Source organism: Cucumis melo, chromosome 4 (assembly GCF_025177605.1).
Source record: "Cucumis melo cultivar AY chromosome 4, USDA_Cmelo_AY_1.0, whole genome shotgun sequence".
Classification (NCBI taxonomy): Eukaryota; Viridiplantae; Streptophyta; class Magnoliopsida; order Cucurbitales; family Cucurbitaceae; genus Cucumis; species Cucumis melo.
In genome coordinates this window covers 1,802,660-1,829,742 of record NC_066860.1, presented here as the reverse complement: position 1 = coordinate 1,829,742, position 27,083 = coordinate 1,802,660, and the positions used below count along the sequence as shown (strand labels likewise).

The 27,083-nt window shown below is 31.9% G+C and overlaps 1 protein-coding gene and 1 long non-coding RNA gene across 18 annotated transcripts; one reads left to right on the top strand and one right to left on the bottom strand.

Moving 5' to 3' along the window:
* Positions 1 to 500: 500 nt before the first annotated feature.
* Positions 501 to 18,589, top strand: LOC103503640 (MADS-box transcription factor 23-like). 13 transcript variants are annotated; one of them, XM_051083566.1, is made up of 9 exons: positions 501 to 660; positions 962 to 1,167; positions 15,738 to 15,816; positions 17,156 to 17,217; positions 17,584 to 17,683; positions 17,751 to 17,792; positions 17,866 to 17,907; positions 18,082 to 18,233; positions 18,326 to 18,589. In XM_051083566.1, the coding sequence occupies exons 2-9, from the start codon at positions 986 to 988 to the stop codon at positions 18,339 to 18,341; spliced, it is 675 nt and encodes a 224-aa protein (XP_050939523.1). In that variant the 5' UTR covers positions 501 to 660; positions 962 to 985; the 3' UTR covers positions 18,342 to 18,589. The 13 variants fall into 13 exon arrangements, with proteins under 13 accessions (XP_050939523.1, XP_008466134.1, XP_008466132.1 ...); XM_008467912.3 differs by having other exon boundaries at positions 18,323 to 18,589; XM_008467910.3 differs by having other exon boundaries at positions 17,866 to 17,949.
* LOC103503641 (uncharacterized) lies at positions 7,656 to 25,476 on the bottom strand. 5 transcript variants are annotated; one of them, XR_007820190.1, is made up of 7 exons: positions 25,320 to 25,476; positions 24,914 to 25,117; positions 19,904 to 24,794; positions 19,062 to 19,153; positions 18,791 to 18,833; positions 16,225 to 16,301; positions 7,656 to 13,185 (listed from the first exon to the last, which is right to left on the bottom strand). It is a non-coding gene; the product is annotated as an uncharacterized LOC103503641 (long non-coding RNA). The 5 variants fall into 5 exon arrangements; XR_007820192.1 differs by having other exon boundaries at positions 21,265 to 24,794; XR_007820191.1 differs by lacking the exon at positions 19,062 to 19,153.
* Positions 25,477 to 27,083: the final 1,607 nt, after the last annotated feature.

Here is a 27,083-nt window from a genome sequence, read left to right as displayed (position 1 = left end):
AAATATTTACAAATATGACAAAATTTCAATTTATATCAACGATATATAATGTTAAACTTTGATAGAATCAAAACTTTTGCTATATTTTACAAATGCTTTAATTCATTTTTAAAAATTATTAACTTTTTTTTTAATATTTCGTCAAATGTTTTATTTGTGGTCATTTTCCTTTTATAAAAGGTAAAACTATAAGTAAAATATATGGTAAATATTAATAAAAGATGGAGGGCAATTTGGTAAAATTGTTACACCCTTCTATTTAGCAATTCCACACACACAAAAAGTATCTTTCGGAAGAAGCAGATTTCCAAAAGGAGAAAAAATAACAGTGTCCGTATCCCACAGCCTACATCCCCACGCGTCGATGATCCATATCACGGACCACTCGAACCTCGAGGAATAAAAAAATGTTCAACACCGAAATATGATTGGGCCACGTGTACTCGTAAGGAGTGGGATTTGCCACACTGGAATAAAACCCCAGAGAAGCTTCAACATTTGGACGCAGCAGATCCCTTTCCAGTTTCCATAAATGGCGCTGTGCAGCTGAATGATGTGAAATCCGCTTCAGTACAACGCTCCGTAAAAAAGCGCTGATTCTGTTTGTTTGATCTCTCACTTTGCCTTGACTCCAACAAGCACCGCACTCATCCGGAAACAGTAAGTTACAATTTCTTCGAAAATTCCCTCAGCATTTCCTTTTTCGTTTCTTCAATCATTGCTTCGTTTTTTTTTTTATATTTGTTGATTTTTTCATATGTTTTTTTTTTGACTGTTTTCTACTGTTTTTCTTTTGGATCGCATGTCTTAAATTTGTAAATATATCATTCGCGTGTGTTATCGAGGAAGAACGAAGTGTATTTTGGATTTGGTTGCGATTTTCGTTGTATCGTTGTTTTGCTTGTGAAATTTACTGGAGTTTCGTTATTTTCTGTGACTTTATCTCGGGAAAAATGGATAGAAGAATCGAGTTGCGGATCTAAGTATGGGGAGAGGCAAGATTGTAATTAGGAGGATCGATAATTCAACGAGCAGACAGGTGACTTTCTCAAAGCGTAGGAGCGGATTGTTGAAGAAGGCGAAAGAACTAGCGATTCTTTGCGATGCGGACGTCGGAGTTATCATCTTCTCCAGTACCAGCAAGCTCTATGAATACTCCAGCACCAGGTTCTATGTTATTCATTTTCTGTTTCTTCTACTTTTGCCTTTGTTTTCTTCTACTTTTTTCATTTTCAGTTTGAATAATTGCTCAGTTTCCGTACTTAATTTATAATAGATTAATCTATCGTGTGCGACAAGACATCGGTAACCTCGCTCTACTTAATTTATCTGATTTTTATTCATTCTATTGGCGAGCGTGCACCTTGAATCACGATTAAGACGGTATATGCTTTAATCGTATGGAATAAAATTTTGTGCACACTGAGAAATAGGAATTTGTTTTATTTTGTGATTTTATGAGGATCATCAGTTCTGTCAATCGCCGGACCTCGATCTTGATCGCTGAAACTTCGGTTGTTTCAGTTTTCCACTATTCCGGTAATAAACTCGATTGACATATATCATGTGTCATTAGAGTTATTATTGGCTGTGAAGTGTTAGATACTGATCCACTAGCTTATTCCTTTTAGGATGAACGGATCGTACCTGAATTTAAGATGAGTTTGTGATGATGGAAATTGAAATGTTGCAACATCATTCGGATATGTAGTTTATCAGAAAAGAAAGTTGAGCAATTCCGCCAGTGAAATATTTAGTTAGATCATGCAAGAAAATAAGTACACATTCTATTGGAATTAGTGAGTGCACTATCTCGACCAATGTAGATGAAGATCATGCACACGATACTGAAAGCTGGATAACCAGACAACCAGATCGTTTACCTGTTCCTTTTCGTTATAAATTTTAAATCATCACTTGACCAAAAAAACCTTAAGGTAGTGAGTAATGATAAATTTACTGTAATATATAACAGCAAAGGACGTCATTTGAGCGAACTTAGGTTTTGAAAAAATGGTTGGAAGGGAGGATTTCTCTGCTGTTTTTGGTTGAGGTGGGATCTGTGCACAGACTTATTGGCCAATTGTTGCTAGTTAGCTCATTCTATGCCTTATTGGATCTTGGATTGGATAGAATAATGTGGTCAGTAGTAAATTTTCATTTGCATCTGTTACAATTTGGCTCAAGATTCTTTCTAAACTCATCCATTTGAGTTCAAGGACCAGAGATCTTATATTAGTTAAGATCGTAGAAATAAAAAAGGTGTAGTTTCAGATCTCAAAATTCATAATATGTATGATTGCGTTATACAATCATACCTCCTTCTGTATGTTCAGTTTACTTATCCCATATTCTTAGTTTATATTCTAAAAGAAGGAAGGAGCTGCATGGTTCGAGCAATAGTTATAGTCCCCATGGATGACCACTTTTACGAAATATCGGATAAGGGCGTGGACAGAAGTTGGTCGGGCTTCCCGCATAGCTCACACATTGGGAGGTTTCGTTTGTGTGTACTTCTAACTCCTGGGATGAAGGATTCAAGCTAGAATTTAGAACTATGAGTTAATTTTCTACAAGTTTTTTTTAATACCAAAATGTTAGAAGTGGGTTACGTGAGTTATAACATAAAATTAGTCGAGAGACATGTAAACGAGTTAAGAACTCTATTGGATATTAGACAAAAGAGAATTTAGGTCCGTAATAATAACCGATCAATGCAGGTTGGCCATGTTAAGTTGGATAGTTTTAAATATCATTTCATAAGATATTCTTTCATATTATTGGCTTCTCAAAAATCTCCGTTTAGCGTATGTTGTCTGAAACTTCACTAGAATAAAGCTTTCGCACTCTTTTTTTCTTCTTTTCTTTCCATGAGTACAAGCTTTCATACATTAAGGTCTATAATTAGCCGATAATGTTTACTAACTTTGATCTATTTCAATAGGAAAATAATTGTTTTATTTTTCCATTTCAGTTTTTATGTAATACGAAGTTAATGTTATAAAGACAGTATATAGCAAACATAAAATATAAAGGACCAAAAATAAAGATAATGATTTGTACTTATTTCAAATACTTTCACTCTCTGTCATGTAGAAATAAAATTTTAAAAATATATTTGGTAATCTTATTTGTGTGGTGGAGAAATAGAAAGCGTTTTTTAAAAAATAAATGTGTCTATGTGGTTAAAAAAATAGAAAATTTTCTTGAAATCTAATCGAGTTCATCTTACAACACAAAGAAATCCCTTGCTAAGCATTACACTCATGTTTTGCTTTGAATCTACTTGGCCTCATTGAATCCCGAACTTAACTGATAAAAAAGATGACTAAGTTGGTTCAATTCTTTTGCAAATCGTATTGGTCAGCCTGATTCCTTGTGAACCATAATCTCTCTTTTATTAGAAACCATTTGAATCCTATCATCCATCCTTCATGAGCCAGTTCTCTCACTAATTTTCTAAGTTTAGTGTTATTACAAAAGATAGTATAGGATTTAAAACTTAAGTAACTAAGGGTATGTGATTCGAAATTCATTAGTCATAAGTTCTTTATTTTTATTCTTTATAATAATAACTTAAGTCAACTTAGGATGTTTTTCAGATCCACACAAAAATGTTAAATAATATATTATCGATGTTTTCCTCGAGCAAAGATATTTGAACCATAAGGTTCATATTCTTAATTATTAAATACTACTTGTTCTTATTAAGCACCTTTGAAAGCTTTAATGATAGAAGGGAGGGTGCATTCTGGGGTAGGTTCTTTTCTTATATTTTTCTTTTGATACCTTCCTATGGGAGGTTGTTGAGAAGGACCATCCTTCCAATTTGATTCCCTCATACGAGGTAGGAGGAGAGAGAAAGGTCGAAGTGATAGTTGGAAAAAAAAAAAAAAAACTTAGATGTTGACTAATGAGATGTCAAATATACTTTCTCCCCACCATAACTTTTTCCCTTTTTTTCCTATCACCTATAGAGTCGTTTGGAGTAAAGATTCTAACACTATAATAATCACTCATTGTTATAGTAAAATATTATTTAAAAATTTTCAATTAACTATAACAAACACTATTTTAAAACTCTATTACATCCCAAACAAAAACGATTAAAAAATATTAAATATAAAATTTATCACATATCAAATTATGATTAGATAATTTTTTTGAGATACATGTTATTCGAAATGCATATAAATATTTTTCGGTTGGAAAATAGTCAAGGGTTTTGTCAACTAAATTTCACCGACCTTTCGTCTTTGTTTTTTTAAAAAATTGACTTCTTATCTTTATATACTAAACATAGTCCATGAGAATTCTACTGTGTGTGATTTTTTAAAAAATTATTTTTTTATCATTTTTTTCCTTTTTTTTTTTGTGGTAGTAAAGTGGGAAGCACTTGAGTGCAGCCCACCTACCCACTACTATTCTTGAAATTAATTTTTTTTGGATAATAAATGAGTGTTGTATGGCCTATTCATCGGTAGTAGAGAACAATTTCAAAAATAGAAAAAATTTATAGGTCTACTATGTAAAATACTAAAATTACTCTAGTGATAAATCAGTCATGTGCACTCGAGACACACGATCGTGTAGAATTTGATACAAGATCTCGATCATACCATACCCTGAGATGCCTTGGGATGAAAGAATATTACCTTTAATTCATTCCATCTCGTGCATACAATGCACCAAGATGAAAGATAAAGTGTAGATCTACACAATCTTGTACTTCATTTTAAACGACTTTCAAATTCAAACAATTTTGTAGATAATGATACGCAATCTCGAACCTTAGTTGAATCAAGATACCCCAGGGTGAATGAATTCTGCTTTTAATTCATTCGACCTCAGGTATACAATGCCTCAAGATGTCCTGGTATGAAAGAATTCTTCATTTAGTTAATTGTATCTTGGATCTTAGTGGCACTGAGATGGCTCGGGAAGAAAGAATTCTTCTTTTATTTTTTTCGATCTCAAGCATACATTGCTCCTAGATGCCCCAAGACGAAATACTTCTTCTTTTAGTTATTCAATCTCGGACTTCAATTGCACTGAGATGTCCCAAGATGAAAGAATTCTACCTTTATTTTATTCGATCTCGAGCATACATTGTCTCGAGATGCCCTGAAATGAAAGATCTCTGTCTTTAGTTATTCGATCTCGGACCTTAATTGTATGAAGATGGTCTGAGATTAATAAATTGCAAAGAAGATATAAATTGCAAGGACATAGTGTCATAAACTTTTTCTTATTTTGTTATACCGAATTGTAAATATTTTAGATTTTTGTTTTATTTACGTAAATTACCCTTTTCTTATTCTATATTTTGCCTACTTAATGAGAAACTTTATCTTAAAACTTTACTACATTCCAAACACAAACTTATTGATGCAAATCTATTAACTCCAAGCTTCATAAAACTACAATCAAAACCCTAAACATTCTCCAACATTTCCACAAAGCTACTCATAATTTAGTCATTTATTTATTAGATAAAACAGTAAACCTATCTCTGACACATAATTTTATGTGTTCTTTGATCAGATTTGAAAAAGAAACTATTATTTCCGTAAAAGTTCTAAAACGTAAAAAGTATCACTCGTCAAACTTAAAAGAATATTTATAAATGGAGAAATGAACGTTATTTCTTATTAGAATGAGAAGAGAACGCACAATAAGTTGCAAATCTAGATGTCAATATTTGTATATTAGTACTTAACACGAGGAAAACTTCCACCTCCACGATTCAAAGCTAAGAAGTTTACCCTTGAAACGAAATTTGTGGTCCAGTGAATTTCTAATTTCAAGTCCAATATATCTAACAAATTTAATTTAAAATTTTTTAAATTCATGAGTAGTATTTTAATTTTAAAAAACTTCAAATAGATTAAGGATCCATTCAGAGAAAATTAAAATTTAAGAGAATTATTAGATAAAAAAATGAGAGCTCACAATCAAATAGACACAAACATGAAACTGATTAAATCCAACTTGAAACCCGAACCAATAAAAATAAGTTATAATTGTTATAATCATACATTTTAATATCTGCGAGAAATACAAGAAGTAAAATAGCAGAAACTAATAATTAGGCCTTTTTTTGATAAAATTATAAAGCCCATCCAAATTCTATTTTCCTCCGGGCATCGGCACTTTTACAACAATAATAAAGTCTTTTACAAAGGATTGGTAAGGATAGACATATCAGGATAGATAACAATTTAAAAAATAATAAGCAAGTTTGTAATAATAATATTTTTCAAAAATTACTAATATAACAAAATCAGTCTATCGGTAATAGACTGATCTATCATAGGTGATAAGACCAATATATATTATAAATATTAGTCTATCAACTACAAATTTCTATCAACATACGATTTTGTATTATATACTAATATTTTAAATCTACTTGTCATAATCTATTGATTTAGCGGAAAGCATTCTTATGAGTAAGCCAACCTAAATAATATAAAGCCCTTTATATTAATCTGAACATATATGTACGGAAGTTTCAAAATTAATTAGTTCAATAGAAAATACGATTCAGAAGATTGGATAACTTCTGTCTTAGAAAAAAGGATATTTCTTTTTTAATTTCAACTAGACTTTCAGTACTAAAAAAAAGTTAGTCGCCGAGTTCTCAAAAGAAAAGTTGAAGTACTACGGTTCACACTGTAAATGCACCTTCATATCTTTTGTTGACAACGATTTTAGGATATTCCTATTTCCAATCTATCGTACATTAAAAAATAGTTTAAAAATAGATGCATCCAAAGTTCTATTTTCCTACAGGTAGTAAACTCCAGAATTCTAGATTAAAAAAACTTGAATATATCCCAGAATACATTATCTTTTCTATTCTTCATCTTTCCTCCACACAAAAATTAAAAGCTAACTAATTTTTATGTGTTAAAAAGATGAAGCATATTAGATTAGTACAATTTAGGATGATGCTAGATCATTGTCCATCCATCCATTTAGATACAGTAACCAAAACTATTAGTTTCACATCAAAAACCATAAGGACTATTCAAATGGTCAATGAGATGTGAGAATAGATTGCTAAAAAAAGGAAAATTGAGATGCACGCCGAATCAAGGAGAAGAGCAGGAACGCAACCATAAAATGTCAATAGTAACAAGATGGTTGAGTTGAACGAAGTAAAAACTTAATGAATCTAATATTACAGACTAAGTTCAAAATGCTCAATCTAAATGTGGACTTGAAATTATAGTCGAAGTTTTGTGAGTCAATAACTCCACGGAAACGAAATCACACACACTTCTTTAAACTTTTACCATTCACAAAAAAAAAATATATATTAAAAATCATACTCGAAGTTTTCTGAGTTGTAATAACTCCACGGAAACGAAATCACAAACATTTATTTAAACTTTTACCATTCACAGAAAATATATATATCTATATATATATATATATATATATATTTGGAGATAATTCTACAAGAAAATTTATCATATAAACATAGAACAAAACAAAACAAAATAAACAACCCTTAGAAGTCCGAAAGTCAATCTCAAAATTATAAGGAAGAAACCAAAGAAGAAACTAATCTACGGAGTAGGCAATAAATAACCATGTGGCCAAAAATAGATCGTAGATAAAATAAAACAAAAGGGACCACTCGAGGATAAAAAACACACGAAACCACTCCTTTTCAATACACAGCTTCTTCCTAAAACATATATATCCATCAGTAATACACGGTTTCAATCTTCCCCTTTGTAGCGATTATTACAAAGCTCCTAATAATAATGTAGAAACTGCATTGGAACAGCTGGTCGGGAATTGCTGAAGAGGTGTGGTGAACATGTTCCAAAATTTATGATGTAAACGAACAAAAGCTTCTATGTTTTACTTTTCTACATGTTGAGAACTTGAGACTATCTAGCTCTTAGAAAACATTCGTGTTTTAATACCAATACATGAAATGCAGTAATGTTATCATGAATTATTTTCTTTTCGTTAAGCACTGATCCTAAATCTTCGTTCTATCATTTTTATTTATTTATTTATTTTGCATGTTTCTATACGCTGAAAAACATGAATATTTTCGAGCTCGAATTTTATAATAGAAGAAATTTGGATTTAATCAAATTTTAAAAAACAAAGTAAAAATTTAGAATCTCCAAACCCTGTTTTCTAAAAATTCTTTAAATCGATAATATTTTTAGTTTTAGAAAATATAATTGATTTCCATCTTTCTTATATCCATAGTTAAGAAAAACGAATTTAAAACTACACTTTATTTTTATTTTAAATAACAAAATCCTGAAAATGTATTCAAATCTTTTACTATATATTTATATATTATATACCGTTTTATTTACAAATATAAAAAAATAACAGTGATAAAACAATTTTGCTATATTTTGTTAACTACCTTGTTTACTTTTCAAAACTCTCTTTTAGAAAAAGAGAATCAAAATGACTATAAAATAGAGATGTAGTTTTTACAATTTAACTTTGAGCATCTTTCAAAAGTGGGTATCTAGTAAAGAAAACCAAAAGTGATAGAATTATTTTTGTTAAAAGGGTGGAGAAAAGGATAGTATATTTGAGAGGAATAAAATTTAAATGGAGAAATCTTTTAGAAACTTATAAAATAAAAAAATAACTAGAAAGAATAAATCGAAATAAACTTAACACAACAACAATTGATATGTCATTTCATTGGATAACGGGAAAGATAAGTTGGAAAAAAATATTTTAGGAAGAGGTAAATTAGAAGAAAAAGGAGATATGCAGAGAAATAAAAATATAAACAAATGAAAAAGGATAGAACGATATATATAAATTAATGAAGCATAAAAAACCAAAGTTAGTTAAACACAACATTGAAATTAGCACAACCTTCATCCAAAAAAATATAAAGAACGTATTAAATAGATGGATAACCAAAATTATGTTTTTATTTTATTTTAAAGACTTATCATGAATTTAACAACAATTTTCAAATTAGAAAATTGTAAACAACTTTATATTTAACAAAGAAAAAAAAAAACAAGTGAAAAAGACTGTTACAATGGTAGAAAATAAAAAACCAATCCGACGAATAAGATATAAAAGTATCAGTTCAAAAGTTTAGACAATTCTTTGATCTTATTATTTCACAAACTAAAAAAATTCATGAAATCTTACCCATGATTTCATGAAATCATGAAATCATTAAAGCTATACAAATAAATATTGAAATTAATAATAAAATATGGTGATATGATACTTCCAAATAACTTTTTAAATAATTTTTAAAAAAATTCTAGATTAAACTGCTACCTCTTAAAACACAATTAATCAGAAACCAATTAAATGCTTTAGAGAAGTTAAAATGACCAAATAAACACAACACAATCCATATGAACTAAAACTTATGTAACCCCAAAAAATATTTATGAAAATGGATGGAAAGGCAATTATTTGTGGCCACGAAATGTCAACAATGTTAAAAAAAGAAATAATAATAATAATAATGACTCTCAAGAGTCTCAATAAGCAAAACATGAGGAACCATAAAAATAGATATTTTTTGTTTTAAGAAGACTATGGTAATGTCTTATACGATATGAATTCAAATCTTTTAAATAAGAAAGTACATATAAATCAAAATATATACCACAATTCTTTGATCACGATAGATCGTTATCAACTATAAACTTAGACTATGCTATTTTGTTATATTTATAAATTTTATGAGCAGTTTTGTAATTTAAAATAGTTTTTTATTAAGAAATATAACTTGAGTTCCAACACGTTAAGATAGAGTTTGAACTTTTAACCTCTATCGAAAATTTGTGCCATGTACAGTAAAACTATGATCAAGCTTGTAATTGACAAAGAATTACGGCTCTAAAAACCTAATTCTCATCAAATATAAAATCAAAACAAAATTATCGTCCATTTGATATTTGGTGATGGAAAGGAATTTACAACCTGAATCAAGTCAAATCATGCTTTTCTGAGGTACTTTTCCGTTTTTAAAGTAATCAAGAATTGAGACTTGTTTATATCCATATTTCGCTTTTAGACTCCTAATAGAACCGTCCTTTTGGCTAAAAAATTTAGGAATTCATGTGTTAAGCAAATGATTAGAGATCCAACTTATCCTAAAAAGTTGACATTTTCTTGTCTTATCCTACGGCTCAAATCAAAGAATCTCGACTTTTTAATTGAGATATCACCGCTAGGTCAATCCATAATGGTTTAGGATAGTAAAGGTATTATTAAAAACATATCTAAGGAAGAGCAAGATTTAGGGTAGATCACGTCTCTTTACTGGCTTTTCCATATCACCCCTTGTTAAATAACCATTTTTTATTTCCATCGAAAAGAAATTACCCTTCGGCAAAGCATTACAAATTACAACTCACCAGTTTTAATGTTATATACAGCTCCTTGTTGCTTGCCTTTGCCATTATGTGTGCTCGGTGGCTTTTGTCATTTCATCTATTTTCATTAGTTTTGAATCTCACCTTCTTCTGTTGGCTATACAAAAAAAACTTGACGTTTTAGCTATACTTTCTTTGTTAAGTGATTTCTATTTTTGGTATTTGATCCATCCAATCCCATCTTTAAGGGGCTTTTCTTTAACTCTTCTCCTATGCAGATCCCTCATGGCACACTTAATTCTCTTAATTCTGAGAAGTTTGAAATTTTGAAGGTCAAATCTTTTATTTTGCAAGTCATGTATGAGAGATTTAGCACTTATGAACCATGGTGGATATCGACAATCTGAGATAGTCCGTTAGATGTGGAGATATTTTTCTGAGTCATTTGCGGTTTGCTGGCCTTGTAACCGAAATTGTTGTTTAGTGATCCTTTTCTACTAAGAAATTGTTGTTTAGTGATTCTTTTTTACTGAGAGACTATCTACAGTGTGTAGTTTCTTTTATGGGGCAGTTTGACAAGGGAGGATGAGGAAAATTTCTAAAGCGTAGCTGCCAAGCTAAGAAGCACGAACACTTTACTTTGGCTAGCATGTCCGTGTCCGTGTCTGTGTCCGACACTTGGACGCTTATCGAACACTTATTAGTGCAGTAAATGCATTGGACATACATAGAACACTCGTTAAATAGACCAAAAAGACACATATATGACAATAATAATAACTTTTGAGCGTAGAATACATCAAGCTAAGTCTTTTAAGCATATTAAATGCATCAATGCATTTACTATGATTTTTTTACTATGAAGATGGTATATATTTTTCTAATAAACATGTCTTTGCCTTGTCCTATCCTAGGTTTTTAAAAAATGGTGTCACCGTGTCCGTATCATGTCTTGTCTGTCTCATATCCGTGTTTGTGCTTCTTAGGAGCCAAGAAGAAATTAGGTCTCTCACCGTTCAATGCCTCTGTTTAGCTTTATTTTTCCAAGAATTGTTGCAAATACTGTTTGACAGCCCTTTTTGTATGGGCTTTAAAATTGCAGAAGAGTCCATTCGATATTACAACTATCATTTGAATTTAGCGTCTCCAGAATCCTATGGATATAATGGTATATAGTTGTAGACCTTCAGTGGACCAAGAGAAAGGCAGTTTATTTTTGTGGAGATTTCCCAGACAGCCATTTTGACAACAAGGGCTTCTGTATTCCTTAATCTGCGTCGAAATCTCATTAATCTTTCTTCCATAATCTAAAAGGAGCCTTAATACAAAGAAGTCAAGGTGTGAATTGCTCTTTAAGGATATGTTAGATGTTTTATGCTAATTGACAAGGACAGCCTAGAGGAGTTTGAAAGCAGTAAACCTGGTTCCTTCCATAAAAGTCACATCTTTGACATCCTATTTATGAAGCTTTGGAAGAGACATTTTTTATATTGGAAAGAAATGTGGCTTAATGCTGTTAGGAGCAATTTTATGGTCATTGTAGTTAGAAGAGAAGGGGAAACTTTTTTTTATTAGAAGAGAGGCAGGTCAATCGGTAGAATTGAATTTTTGCACCTCTAACTAATGCATCACTCAATTCATTTTATAAATAATATAGGCTTTGAGTGCAGCTTGTGGTCTTGAGATGCGAGCAGTTCCTTGCATGAATTCACAAGGCAATCGATTTTTATGTTCGTTTGTTCTCTACAGGTTTGGGTTCAGTGGTTCTCTCTTGGTGTTTTTGGTCTCGGTTCTGCTCTTTTACTTGGTGGTTTTTCTATTTGGTTGGAGCTTCTTTCATTTCCCCCTGTTTTGGGCCTTCTGTTTCAGGGCTTTTATGGTTCTCAAGAGTTGTCTTTTAGCTTAGTTTCTTGTGCTGGGTTTGGTTATTCAGGCTCTTCCTTGGAAAGTTTTTCTTTTGAGTGTTCTGTTGTTGTATGGATTTTCCCCTCTCTATTTGGATCTCTTTGATGGTTCTTATTGTGTTCCATTAAGTTCTTTTTTCACTCACTTGAAAAGTTTGTATTGTTCACTTCTCAATTATATATTGAAAATTTTCTGTCTATAATTCAAAATGGTATAGGTTCCAAGTGATTCGTGCCAATTGAAGAAAACTCCTCTCCAACTCCTTTAACTTTTGCCTAATAGTTCCATCTCGTTAATGAAATTTTGTTTCTCACATAGACCAGTAGATTCCCCACTTTAAAATAATCACAATATTGACCTACTGTAGACCAGAGGGTTCCCCAATTTAACCTAGTCATAATTTTGACCTACCCGGGCATGTTTTCAGTTTAATGAATTTGGACAATTTCCTTTGCTTCACCTTGAAGACAGGATGAGTTTCAAGCTCAAGTATTATGAAGCCTCCAATTATTTACACTTACGAGAGGAGGGGTAGAAAGGTAAAGTCAATGGGAACAAACCGTTGGGGACCATAGGAGTTTATTCTCTCTCTCTCTCTCTCTCTCTCTCTGATAGGAAAGAGAGACATATATTAGGAAACAAAAGAAAAGAACAGCCTAAGGGCAGAGGGTTGAGAAGACCCCAACAAAATTAAACTAGAAGAACCCTCCAAATGTTAATAATCATGAGAAGGCTATAATTCTCAACTCAGTCGAATGTGTTGAGTCTGTTGTTCTTCTTTGTTCCTAGTTATATATTGTAATCTTTTAACTTGTGAAGTTTTTCCATGAAGTAATTATATAAGAAACATGAGTGCTTGCCTATTTTATCAGATATTTGCGTGTTCTCGTTGGATTTTCCTGAGTGCAGGCCAAACAGCATGATCCACGCTCTATAAATAAAATCAAAACCAACATATTCAATTGTTAAAATCAGAACCAATATATTCAATTGTTAAGTCATAGTTTGATAGCCATTTAGTTTTAAATTTTTTGTTTTTAAAATCTAAGTCTATTCCTCCCGCTCTGTTGCTATCTAGTTTTATAGAATATTTTCAAAATTCAAACCAAATTCTGATGGAAAAAAGAAAGTAGTTCCCAAATAGTTTTTGTTCTTGGAATTCAGTTAAAAAAGTGAAAACATTGTAAATAAAGTCTAAGAAAACGAGCATAATTTTCAAAAACCAAATGCTTATAGAACAAAGCCTAAGTGTAGAACTATTAGATGGGTTAAATGATAGCCAGTAGATCATAGATAAAACTTAGCACTTGTCAATTGAACCTGCTATGCTATTCCCTCTTGACCACGTCCCTCCCAACCTAAGTTTTATCTCAATGTCATTGGCTCTGCCATGTCAAACCACTATGCCTGGTCATTCATGGGACTACCAATATCTCCGCGCCAAAGCTGCCATGAGGTAGTACAAAGTTCCATTTCAATTGAGGCTCAGAGATAGTTTTGGATTCTGTTGTTCCCTTAAGGTACAGAAAATATGAAACTTGTTTTATGGTTGGTGAGGGTTGCCTTTGTTTTTCTCTGAGCGAGAATCCTGGAATATTTATCCAAGACGAAACGTGACAGACAGACAAATTGAGGATTGGGCCAACCTTATTGTTGGAAAGGCAAAGGTCATTATCCACCAAGGTGGTGAAATACAGAATTTCTCCATTTGAGAGTGAGGCACATCTACAACTTAATACGTTTGACAAGCTTTAGAGTCGCACTCCTTGGATCTCTATCACCCCAAATTGCTGCACTAATTATTTTTTATCTAGTGCAACCTGGTCTGGATTTTCGGGATTTTCCTAGTTGAAGCCTGATGTTGGGACCTGGTTTTTCCTTGTCCTATTAGAGATCTCCTCCCCATTATGTTTGTTGGAATCCTTTCAAGAAAGACCGTGGTTGAATTTGATTTGGGATCTCTTATAATATATTTTGTTAGACCACAACTCCCGTATTTATCTTCTCATATAGAGAAGAAGACACTCAAAATTTACTCACATCCACTCTCTGAGCTCTAGATTCGTGTAAATTGAGATCCCCTTTTTTAACACTAGTGTCACTAATTTTATGACCAATTGCAAATGTTGTTTTGTACATCAGACAGAAGATCCTTCTCTTTTGTAAATTTCATCATATCAATGACATCCTAAAATTAGAATAAGGAAATTGTAGAGCACCCTAGACTTGCTGCAACTGACGGACGGATTTGTCAGCTGAAAGAAACCAAAGATAGATGGGATCCTGAAGCTGGCCTAGACGTTTTCTAAGTGCCTCTTCATTTATATAATACGTAATCAGTAGTGCAGATCCTTAGTTGAGAAATGTGGGGCAGAAAGCCCCTATAAAGTGAATTTTTCTTTGAACCTTGATCTTAGAAGGAATTAGGCAGTTATAGTCCAATAGAACTGAAATGGTGATACGTGGCGTACACATGACCGTCTAAACTACTCTTATCTTAGGATATAAACTAATATACAGTCAAACTTGGAGGAAGAGAAGAACTCCTACATGTGCTAAAACCAAAACACTTCGAGAAGAAATCCTCTATTAGAAGAAACTCTCAAACTTGGGGCAAGCCTTTTTCTTATATTTCTTGGGAAATTTCATGAAGGGTCATTAGGAGACTGTCGAAATTCTTTGGAACCAAGAGAAATTTGTGAATACACTTTGTGTCGTGAGTTTATTACTATGGAAACTTTTTATCGGTTTGATCCTAAGCTTGTAAAGATTGATGAGGGTTGCTCAGTTCTCACCTACAAAAGAAAAACTGAGCTGTTTCTAAAATAATGGAGGCACATTGATGAATAGGTGAACCAACAAATTTATGCTTGAACTCTCTAACCCACCTCTTCAATTTAATTGCTGTAATATTTCATGTTAATATGAATTCATTGATAAATTATAAATTTTATTGGTGACCATGTCTTCTTTTGAACATAGTTCTCAACTTCTCAATATTATTTCATTATTATCTATATAATTGGTGAACTTGTGAAAATTTGTTTGTTTGAATTGAGCATTGGATATTCTAGGATAGATTTTTTTTTTCTTTTTTTTTTTTTTTTTAATTTTAGTTGAACTAAATAAGAAGGAAGGTTCAATTATTAGGCGACCCTATTTACCATCCTTCAAATGTATCCTACGATTACAAATTAAAATCTACCTACTAGTAAATTTGAACTTTATCCATAGAACTCTGAGGAGAATCTCGGAAAGGTAAAGAGCCTACTTCAAGTGTGATTAAAAGTTAAGGTTTAACAGGGAAGACTAAATTAGAAAGAATCAAGGAATGGCTAGGGTCATCTAATTGGCAGTCGCTAAGTTTTCTACTTTCCATGTCTTCTCAATAAATTTTCATTTCTTGGAAATTTCATTAATACATTTCTTTAAAAAGGAAGAGGACTTCATCTCTAACTCTTGAATTATTGACTGTCTTACCAGCATGAAAGCACTAATAGAACGATATAACAAAACAAAAGAGGAGAACCATCAGCTTGGGATCTCGACTTCTGAAGTCAAGGTATTCTTTAGCATATAAGACTATTGTTTTTTCTTCCCTCTCTGTCAGACATTAGGCAGTGGATCATGAATGATTTTTTAAACACAGATTATCTGGATTTCCTATTTGTAAAGTTTCTGATACGATGATGAAGATTAAGTTGTAGAATGTGGAGTTGGGAGGGTTTGGGACAGTGCAGTTGGGGTATGGCAGCTGTTTGACATGGGAAATGGCCAAATGAATTACTGCCTACTGGCTTTGTTCGTTACATCCAGAATAATAGTGAATTTGGACGTATTAGTACCCATCAATACTACTGTCTAGGTGATAGGAGCATGTATGTTTGTTCTGGATCGGAGACAAAGAATGATAATTGTAGGTGTAAATTCTTTTGCTAAAAAGAGAGGCACCACAAACCTTTCTATTTACCTGCCATGCTGAAAGAACCAATGCCAAACAACAATCATGGAGAGAATGAATCTTGGACCCTTGATCTAGGGATGTCTCTGAACAAAATCAAACAGATGATTCAACAACTAAAGCCAGAAAAAAAAAAAACAGAGAGCAAAAGGCATAAAAATAGCAACATGACAGACTTTAAAAGTTAAGGTGCCATAATATATTAAGAAAAAGTATTAGATATTTCTGCATGATAAATTGCATAGAGTATAAACTAAAAATAATTGAAAAAAATAGAATTCTCTATTTCCCCTAAAGTTGCAACTTTATCAGTTAAAATTTAATTTAGTTTTATGTTATTCAATAATTTAAAATAGAAAACTGACCAAGAAAGTTTCTGAAATTCATTAAAAGGAATGGGTTGTAGGCCAGGATGTCGAAAGAACAGGGGTTGTAGGCAAGGATTTTGGGAGGAAATGAGGTGTAGACATGAATTGAGATTCCAGGGCCATCCGCAAGCTAACATAACACTGTCATCTATAATGAAAACTTAAAAAATTCTATGATTTCACAGTCAAATCTAAATATTCAAAGAATTCATAAACCTAAATATATGAACTTCGGGTTCAATAGTCAATCTAATCAAGGTTAACTTTTTTGCTTAAAGATCTATGATCACGAGCAGGCATGCCACTCTTTGTAAAGTGGGAAAAAGGATGTTCTTGCTATTGTATTTGAATATTGATGCATTCAATAACTATTTTTTATGCATACAATGATAGAAATGATGTCTGAACAATTACATCATTCTTAAACTTCAAAAATTAGCATGCTCATGTACCTTCTTATAAAAAATGCTTCCCAATATACTCTATGCGCTTAATACATTTCTGCGCCTGTATATAGAAGGCACTCTTATATTTCTAAATAGTAAGGAAATCACATTCTGGTTTTTAATTAGTACTGGCAAAGGGAAGCAGCAACCTTACGGCAGCAACTGCAGAGCTTACATGAAAATCACCGGTACTAACACATGTATTCTATTATATATCATTACATGTTTACTTGTTAAACACTATTACTAGAAGAAAAGGCAATAGGGTGAAATGCAAATGAAACTTCCCTTCAACATCTTTTAATGGCCATGGGGTTGAGTGCATTGAGCAAAAAATCTACTTCCCAAACTCACAACCATGTATACTGGTTCAGACATAAGAATAACATTTATTGATGACCAGGCATGATCCAAATATACATTTCCTAACACACTTCCACGTGATTGCTCAAGTTAAAGCTGATACATGATTTGAAAGAAATAAAACTTAGAAAATATCAAATGAAAACCATCAATTCATTCTGATAGAACACCACTAATAGATATAGTTACAGGCAGATGATGGGTGAAGAGCTGACTGGTCTGAGCGTCAAAGACCTACAGAATCTAGAAAATCAATTGGAGATAAGTCTACGTGGTGTCCGTATGAAAAAGGTATCAAACTGTATTTTTTGTCAAATGTGTTTGGTGTTTTTACACAACTTTTCATTTCTTTGAGCAGGACCAAATCTTAGTGGATGAGATACAAGAGCTAAACAGAAAGGTTAAGGAACTGTGGCTCTGAAATTTCTGTTCTCGGTTATTTTGGTTACTAAATATTGTTCTCTTTGTTATAGGGAAACCTAATTCACCAAGACAATATGGAACTCTATAAGAAGGTAAACTTAATTCATCAAGAAAACCAGGAATTACACAAGAAGGTATAGATGTAGATAACTGAAATGAAATTTAATTGGATCCCAAAAGAAAAAGAAAAACTGAAGGATTTAATTGATTGACCAGTAAAACTATGCGTTGCTTAGTCAGCCTAAAGCAAATTTTCAACATCCTAGGTCTATGGAACAAAGGACGCCAATGGAGCCCACATAAGCAGTCTTACAAATGGACTTAGTGTTGGAGAGGATGCAGGCATACCTATTAACCTTCAACTCAGCCAGCCACAACAACAAGACAATGAGACACCAGAAAGAGCTACAAAACTGGGGTAAAATTATGAAAAAAATCCATAAACAACGTACAAATGAACTTTTTTCCGTAGTCACTATTTCAATCTTGTTCTTTTGATGGTTGCAGCAGACTACAACTACGCTAGCAAAAAGAGACCTTACACCAAGACCAACCAGGAAGATATTTCTTATTTTGCATCAAGAAACGGTGTAAGGTTGCAAATTATCTTTCAATCAACATTAGAGAGACGTCTATTCCATACCAAAAGAAACCAGCTCTGTCTAGTTTGTGGTGATTAAAACAAGGGTATTTATGTGAAGAGTAGGCTATGCAAAACAAAGATAATAATAATAATTGAAATCGCATCAGCATGCACACTTCATTTTCTAGAAATCTTAAGGTCTGTTTGCCACCTTCATTATAATCAGTTAGGTTCAAACGTTCATACTTATTTTATGACTAATGCTTGCCTGAAAATTCTGGAGAATAATCCAGAAAAAGAAAGAGTAGATTAAAGAGAACATTTATCCCACACTAATTTTCAACCAAACAGTTGTATATGATATTCATCATGAAAGGATATATAGTATTTACCTCGAATCTCTCCTGCTCAGCTACAGCAAATTGTTCAAGCAGTCTGTTTAAAAAAATTTGCATAACATTAGAGAAAGAAATAATTCAACAAAAAATTAAACAAAAGTAAATAAATTAAACAAAATAAAATAAAATAAAAACTATTTTTACTAAACAGAATCATTATATATCCAAGAAAATAGTTAATCACTACATCACTGAAAATAATGATAGTCCCAAGAGCATAACATCATTTCATCAATCAATGAAATATGGAGGGAAGAGTCCTAACACCATAGATAGAAGTTACAAATGTGATGTTCCCATTGTCGGCAATACAGTGGAACTGGATGAAATTATGCTCACTGAGTTGTTGATATTCGCCTAGAGTTTGGGAACCACCTTATCACATAAACAAGAACTTCCCAGAAATGGTAGAAAATAATGGAAAAGGAATCACGAATGGTTCATAGACATATTGCATTGCACATCAAAGAAATAATCGATATTCATAGTACTTTTGTGGAAAATAATCCTAATACGTAATTGTAGCATTTCAAGTAAACAAGGCGTCTAGAGAATTAGAAATAGTCCAGCTAATAACTTATATGTATTCCCCAGGTGTCATGAATTACTGAAGCTCAAAGGTCCAGAAACAGATCAAGGGCCTTCTAGTTTCAAAATGTAACTGCTCTAAAGATAGATATTTTAGAAAAAAGCGAAACTCCAATGAAAAATTAAAAAAACAAAGAAATCCCAACTTTTGACCATACTTTGCACAACATAAAGGGTATAAGAAAATAAAATTAATTTTCAAAAGTAGTACTACTTGGAAATAAGGTGGACAATGTCAATCATATTAATTTATGCATCAAATGAAATTGATTTTTAAAAGTAGAGCTACTCGGGAATTATGTGCACAGTGTCATTCATAATAATGATCCTATTATGTGCACGTTAAGTAGATAAATCTAACAATAATGTGAACGATGCATAAAAAAGAATGAACTTTAGAAAGATTTACTTAAATTAATCCTATTTTCAGCATAAAAAAGTAAAATCACAATTCACGGCATTTAATGCATGAAACCCTATTATTGTTGTATGTAAAATGCCTATAAAGTGGTTACTAACAGATGATGAAATTGAGGTAACTGCAGGAACTTGGCGGGTCCTCTTGGAATGATCCTGGAACCTTTTTTCAGGAGGGAATCATAGACAAGCCGAAATTGAAGAGTGTGTTAATCTCCAACTTGCTTTCTTAGTTTACCTCCTCAAAGACTGCTGATTAACAGTTTTGGAACGTTGAAAAAAATGGGATTTTCTTTTCAAAGTCCCCTAAAACGTTGCATTCTTCTTCTTGCACTAGAGGTGATAACATATGTTTCCATATATATATTTTCCATAAATTATTTATTTTCATATTAGAAAAGAGGTGTTCTAGGAAAATTAAATTATTTATACAGGAGATTAACCATTCTTGCATCAATCAAAATCGCCTTGGGAGGCTCCCTTGCCTCTATCTCTCCCCAAATTACTGTTCTCTTTGTTGCAGGAATGCCGAAACACAGACACTTTATCAAAAATTGACCCTGGCTGCCAACTCTTGGAGCATGCTGATTTGCATCCTTTGGTTGGTTAACTGTCTTCCCCTACAAAAATCACACTTTTCTTTCCTACTTTCACGGGACATCTGTTCAAGAAATGGGAAGGAAAAAAATACCCTTTGGCAAAAATCACACTTGCCTTTCCTACTTCCACTATGTCTTCCCCCATTTCACAATGGAAGAGTTTTTTTTGTAAGTCCTCTAGATAGGACTCTTTTTGTAGTCATTTCAATTAACAAATGAAATGTTTGTTCCCTGTCTATAAAATAAAATTAATAAATAACAATAATAATAAAAAAAAAAAAAGAACCAGTTGAACAAGAAGATTAAAAATCAATTAGGTTTTTGTACATTCAAATTTGTAATAATTTAGTTCTTGAATTTTAACTTGTAACAATTTAGTCTATATACTTTCAAATTAAATTTGTGTCAATTTAATCTCTTACTTTCCAAATTACAACAATTTAATCTATCTACTTCCAAGTTTGTAGAAATTTAGTCCCTATAGAAAATGTCACCACACATAATTATCAATTTTAATTATGTACCTACTTAGACTATGATTTAGGTACAAATTTGACCATAAATCTTAATATTGTTTTATGATGGACACTAAATCCTTAGAAATTGTTACAAACTTGAAAGTGCAAAGAATAGATCGTTACAAATTAAAATTCAAGAACGGAAGTGTTCCTCTCATGAAAATTCAGGGATCAAAAGTGATTTTTAACTAAAAGAGAATACACATTAGATATCAACACTATCATGATTCAAGAGTAGAATAACATCAATGAGACTATAAGGATGAAAAAAATGGCTTCAACATAAATAATAGTGAATGCAATCAATGCAAGAGGAGCGGTTCATCTTAGGTGTGGGATGCCGTACCTATTTTTTCAATTGAAAGCCCCAAAGAACTTTCTTCGCAAGCTTAATCCAACACCACAGATAAATGTGTGGGCTACATCAACGAAATATTATCCAACCCACATCACTAAATTGGCGTGTGATACTCTAGTTCAATGCCTCTCAATGGTCCTCACATTCTTATATTCCTATTCCACATCAAAAGGAATGACCTTGACTGGAAAATATGCTATAATCCATATTTGTACATATACAATAGAATGGATTCACAAATCTCAATTGTGATCACTTTCATACACAAGTGGTCTTTCTTGAAAGGTAAAAGAAATTTCACACCTCCTTCGCTACTAGCTATATATATTGAATTCAGATAGACAGAGATAATTCAATAATTTTGCTTTGTTTTTTATTTTGTTTTTGTTTTTGTTTTTTGTTTTTTGTTTTTCTTTTGTTTTTTGTTTTTTGTTTTTCTTTTGTTTTTTGTTTTTTGTTTTTCTTTTGTTTTTTGTTTTTCTTTTGTTTTTCTTTTGTTTTTTGTTTTTTTTTTTCCCCTAATGCACGAGTTGGATGCCATTGAAACTGCTTAGCTCAGAATATTGTGTAACTATTCTCAATAGGGGAAAGTAGATGGATCGGAAGTAGGGTTCTCAAAATACTTGCTCCAGGTTTCCTAACCATTAAGATCACTTTCAGTGGAAAAGTCAAAGGCTACACAAGGATATAAAAAAAAAAAAAAAAAAGTCACTCATAACACCTGAACATTAAAATATAAAACAAGATGGCTGGTAAAAGGGTAAAATCCTCAACCAAAAGAGTAAATCTTGGAAAATGATAAATAAATTTTGGCACATTTCAAAAGAAAAAACGATTTAATGGTTTGATGTGGCCATCGAGAGCAAGCCAAAATCACAGATTATTATGGAAAAAATCAATTTATATAAAAGTAGAATACTGGTTCACTCGAAGATATGAATTAATTGTGGATTCAGATTATCACTAAAATACCTCTAAAAAGAAGACAAACTATTTTATCCAAGTCCTTGAGATCATCGGTAATAGAAACATCTTGAAAAATTAATTTGCTCAGTTCTCACCATTGCTACTTTTCATGGCCATAAAAAGAAACTAGTACCATGGTCCCCCATGCACCAGTATCCTATTTAAACTTTCAAATAATTATTCAGGAATCAGGGTATGAAAATTTAATTGTTAGCTATTCTTACGGTTTTACTACCTCCTGGTGGGTGATGGGCACGACTTTGCAAGAATGTCACTAAAATCAATACTAGACCTCTTTATCCAACCAACACCAACTTTTTGTTCGAACAAACCATCAAATGATAATGCACCAAAATGTTTTACTTTACCATGGAAAGAAAATTGTAAGGGGATTGATTCATCAAGACATGAAAAATGGTGGTTATTTTACTCTTGTTCATGGTGAGATTTATCAGTGGAAGAGTTCGAGTAGCCTCTTCTAGAAGTTTGTGGAATATTTTTATGAAGACGCGGGTATGGTCCAGCGAAACCTTGAGGTGAATTCATTATCTGAGTATGGATGATACCTAATTAAGGAAGCAAGTTGAAACTCCTATTGCTCTGAATTTCAATCCAACTATAAGTTCACAATCATAATGTTAACTTCGAATCTTTTTAATATATTGTAATGATTTCACTAAGAATAAACTATAAAGAGAACTGAATAAAAAATCCAAACAAATAAAAAAAAACCTAAAAAAATATATAACACCTTTCACAAATAATACAATACAAGAGTAAGCACCAAAAACAATGCATATGCCCAAATTTTTTGCAATTCTCATATTTACAAGAGCTTTGGCTTTACCTACATATGATAGAGGCACCATTGAAATTTCTTACAAAGCTACTAATCTCTAGATTAATGCATGCAAGAAACGGTGAAACAATGCAGTCTTAATTCTAATCCCAAAACTCCAGCTAAATATAAAAATAATATATTATTGTCAGCACACCAAGAAGGCATTCTAATTGGAACATACTGGTTGTGATGACTTTACCCACACAACACCAAGCGAATGTTGAATGTTGTTTGTTAAACACAGGTAACCATCAAAAGAAATTCGCAAAAATAGAACATCAAAAAAGAAAAAAAAAATGTGGGCAAAACTAAAATACGTGTCTTAAGATTCAAACCCTTTTGCCAAAGCAATTAAAAGTAACTGAAATACAAACACAAACCATACTGGAAGAGAGAATAAATAGTGTTTAACTATTGCTTATTCAAGATTGCTTCCATGCTTCAGGAGGTAAGATTAGAAACAAATCGCTCAAATGATTAGTTGCTTGCATCCCAGAACAGAAGAAATGAGTGCCAACTAACTACTAAGCTTACAGTACCCTACATCACAAAGGCTTCGAAGATGAACTTGTGTAACTAATTCTACTAGAATCATGTGTAACTAAATCTACTAAAATCATGCTTCTAAGGACTGCGACAAATTAGGAGCGCCACTTAAAGCCTGATTTTAATAGATTTAGTTACACATGATTCTAGTAGAATTAGTTACACAAGTTCATCTTCGAAGCCTTTGTGATGAAGGGTACTGTAAGTTTCGTAGTTAGTTGGCACTCATAACTTCTGTTTCGGTATGCAAGCAGCTAACCACAATTAATATCTTATCAACGACTATTATCCACAATTAATATCTTATAAACAAGTTCAATTTCGTTTCAACAAACAAAAGCTTCAGGCATGTCTCGGAAGTACGTTCTCAGATAATTAACCTTACTCGTTAAATATGAACTACTAGCTACCAAAGCTCTAGAGTTTCAAACTATGTGATCAATCACCAATGTTCTACACTTATACATTTATATTCAATAAACAAAATGATCTAATATTTAGAAACCAAACCAAAATCACTAACAAGCAGAAAAAGTTAGAAGAAAAGTGAAGTGAGGGTACAGATAAATCGTAATGATCTCGTTAACACTCAAAACAATTTACAGCAATAGATTAAAAAGAACGTTGTAACAGAAGTCTTTCAAAGTAATGATTAAGTAACTTGAACGTCAGTTGCCAAGTTTTGGGTTCAAAAAAGTTATGGATGCGTAAATACAAAAACAGATAATCTTGACGATAGATCTCAATGGTATAAAAAAACGAAACCAAAACAAAACATAACGAAAAAACTAGTGGCCATCTCCAGAATACTTGGAGAGCTTAAATGCCGTACGGTTTCTATCAAAAGAACAAAAGAAGCTACGAAACTTCTTGGCCTACGATTTCCCACTCTCTTTGGTTATAAAATCGTTACATATCATATTATGCAAATGCTACAAAATGCGTATTTAAAGATTACGCATACAACCACAAAAGGCAAGCATCCTTGTCAATATCTCAATATAACAAATTATCGGCCAGACAGGTAAAGCGGAAAATGACAAATTAAAAATAATTAGACAAACGTGGTATTATAATACCGCACACATACACACGCGCACACATAGAGAGATAGGTGAGATGAATGCCAGGCCAGATCAGTTCTACGCTCATGATCTTATGTTCACTTCAGGTTAATCCAAATAGATCCAGAAATGAAACAGAAAAACGAACTATAAATATCGCGCACTAGATCAACCAGTAAGAAAAACGTAGCAAGTACGTAAAAGTGTGTAGAAAACTTACGATAGAAAACGAATTCTGCAATAAACCGATTCTACATCGTAATGCTTCGTTCGGTTCATAAGAAGATGCTAGAAACAAGATGACCTAGTAATTCAAAGGCACATAAGAACAGTTGCGTTAGAACTCTAGCCTTTTCCAGTTTATTCTCCCGCCTATTAAAGCCAACCAAACGGATCTGAGAAATAGCTTCTGAAACAACATTTCCTGACCATAAGAAAAGTTATCGAACTAAGAAGCCATGAAAACACCAGAATCGAGTGTTGAAGTAAAATCAGAGCAGGAAACTATATCAAAGATGCATAGTAAATATGAATATAAGTTGAGAAGCACGAAGATGGAGGTCGATGAAGATTGAAGAAGATGAAAAATCAGAGAAAGAGTTGTAAGAGAAAGAATGGATCAAAACCTGAAGAGGAGAATAGATTGTATGTGATGCCTCACGCGAGGAGACCAAAAACGGTTGTACCAGGCTACGAAGAAGCAGAGCAATTTGATGTTTGATCTCTCCAGACGCTCGAAAAGGAAACGGAAAACGAGAATAAAGGCGGTATTTATAGTCGTGATGTGACAGAAACAGACTGAGGATTTCGCACGCTTAGTACTTTCTAGTTGCCTATAATTTATAATATCATAAATATTGAAAAACCAAAAAATATATATATATAACGAAATATTTTTCGATCTGATTAATTAATTTTGTTTTTAATGTGTCAACTTTTTTTTATTTTTTAAATATTTATAAAATATTTTCGGATTCCAACATTTAATTTCAAAATTTTAGTTTATGCTTCTGGTTAGTTTTTTAAGTTTAGTATCCTAATTTAATAACATAAAAAAAAACATTTTTTTTCTGTCTATTATCAAGTATATGAAGTAAACAAAATATTTGTTAAATATTACCATTTATTTATGATTGATTACTCAAAATAAATCATTATGTTTATTTGTACCATGATAGACGTCGACGATAATTTAGTGATCTATACATATATAATATGATATTTTGATTTATTTATAATTATTTTTAAGAGTTTTATTATATAAAATAATTTTTAATTTTAATAAAATTTCGTTTGAAAAATTAATTGTTTTGTTATATTACTTACATAGTGAATTAAGATGAAACTCTAATCATATGATAAAATGTAATTTGAAAAAAGAAATTAAAAACCACTTTTCTTCCTTACTAAAATTTAATCACTTAATATTAATTAGATATTTAGTTTTAAAAATTTAAATATAACATTATAATATTTTTAATATAACAAAACATGATTTAGAAAATATAACAAAATATATGATAATATTTTTTATATTTATAAATATTTTTGGAAGTTTCCGTTTAAAATATTTTCCTATATTTTTTGCACTATCAAGAATGAATTTTATTTTTCAAATAATTTTAGTAGTTTTTTTATTAAAAAAGATCATTTTCCACACGTGCCAAAAAGTAAAATAGGAAGAATTATACATACTTACGTGGCCGACTGTATACCACGTGGCACCGTCTAGAGAAATCTCCGCGCGTGCAGAAGGAAATAAAATTTTCTTTTGAATACGTGTCGTGGAAACAGGCAGGAAGTAAACAAAATTTGGTTAGTCTACGTGGCACAATGGGCGAATACAAATTGAACACGTCGTGTATTTTAGGGCAAGCAAATAGTTATTCTTAAATCCCATAGGATAATAAACAATTAAAATGTCTACCGACAACGGGGAAACAAAAGTTCATTTTTGAATAATTTTTCTTTAAAAGAAATGATAAAGTACGAAAGTGAGTTGGGGAATCCTCTTTCTTGCTACGTGTCAGTGTCTTGGGCAAATTTAAATAATTAACAAAATTTAAATATTGTTGTTTTGCATATGAGACTTGAGAGGATGGAGGTATTTTGGAGTTGAAGTGCCACTTGGACGAAGATATTTTCTAGGGTAAGCGCAGAGCAGGAAGAACTTTACCGAAATCTAGGATTCAATAAATAATTGTTTGAATATTTAATTTTGAATTAAAATATGCTTTAGACTATAATGAATGAGAATACAATACCTTTCACATGAAAAGGACATTTTTATTGAATTTAGGGTCCATTAAGTATTATAAAAATTCTAAAGAACCAATTCTGATTTTCCGATTTTTTTTTTTAATTTTTCTGATTTTCTGATTTTTTTTTTT

Coding starts and splice junctions, on each gene's coding strand:
- LOC103503640 (XM_017048066.2), top strand. CDS start 986: ATGGGGAGAGGCAAGATTGTAATTAGGAGGATCGATAATTCAACGAGC. Junction 15,817..17,155: donor TCTCGACTTCTGAAGTCAAG/GTATTCTTTAGC, acceptor GTTTTTAATTAG/TACTGGCAAAGGGAAGCAGC. Junction 17,793..17,865: donor TACAAGAGCTAAACAGAAAG/GTTAAGGAACTG, acceptor TCTTTGTTATAG/GGAAACCTAATTCACCAAGA.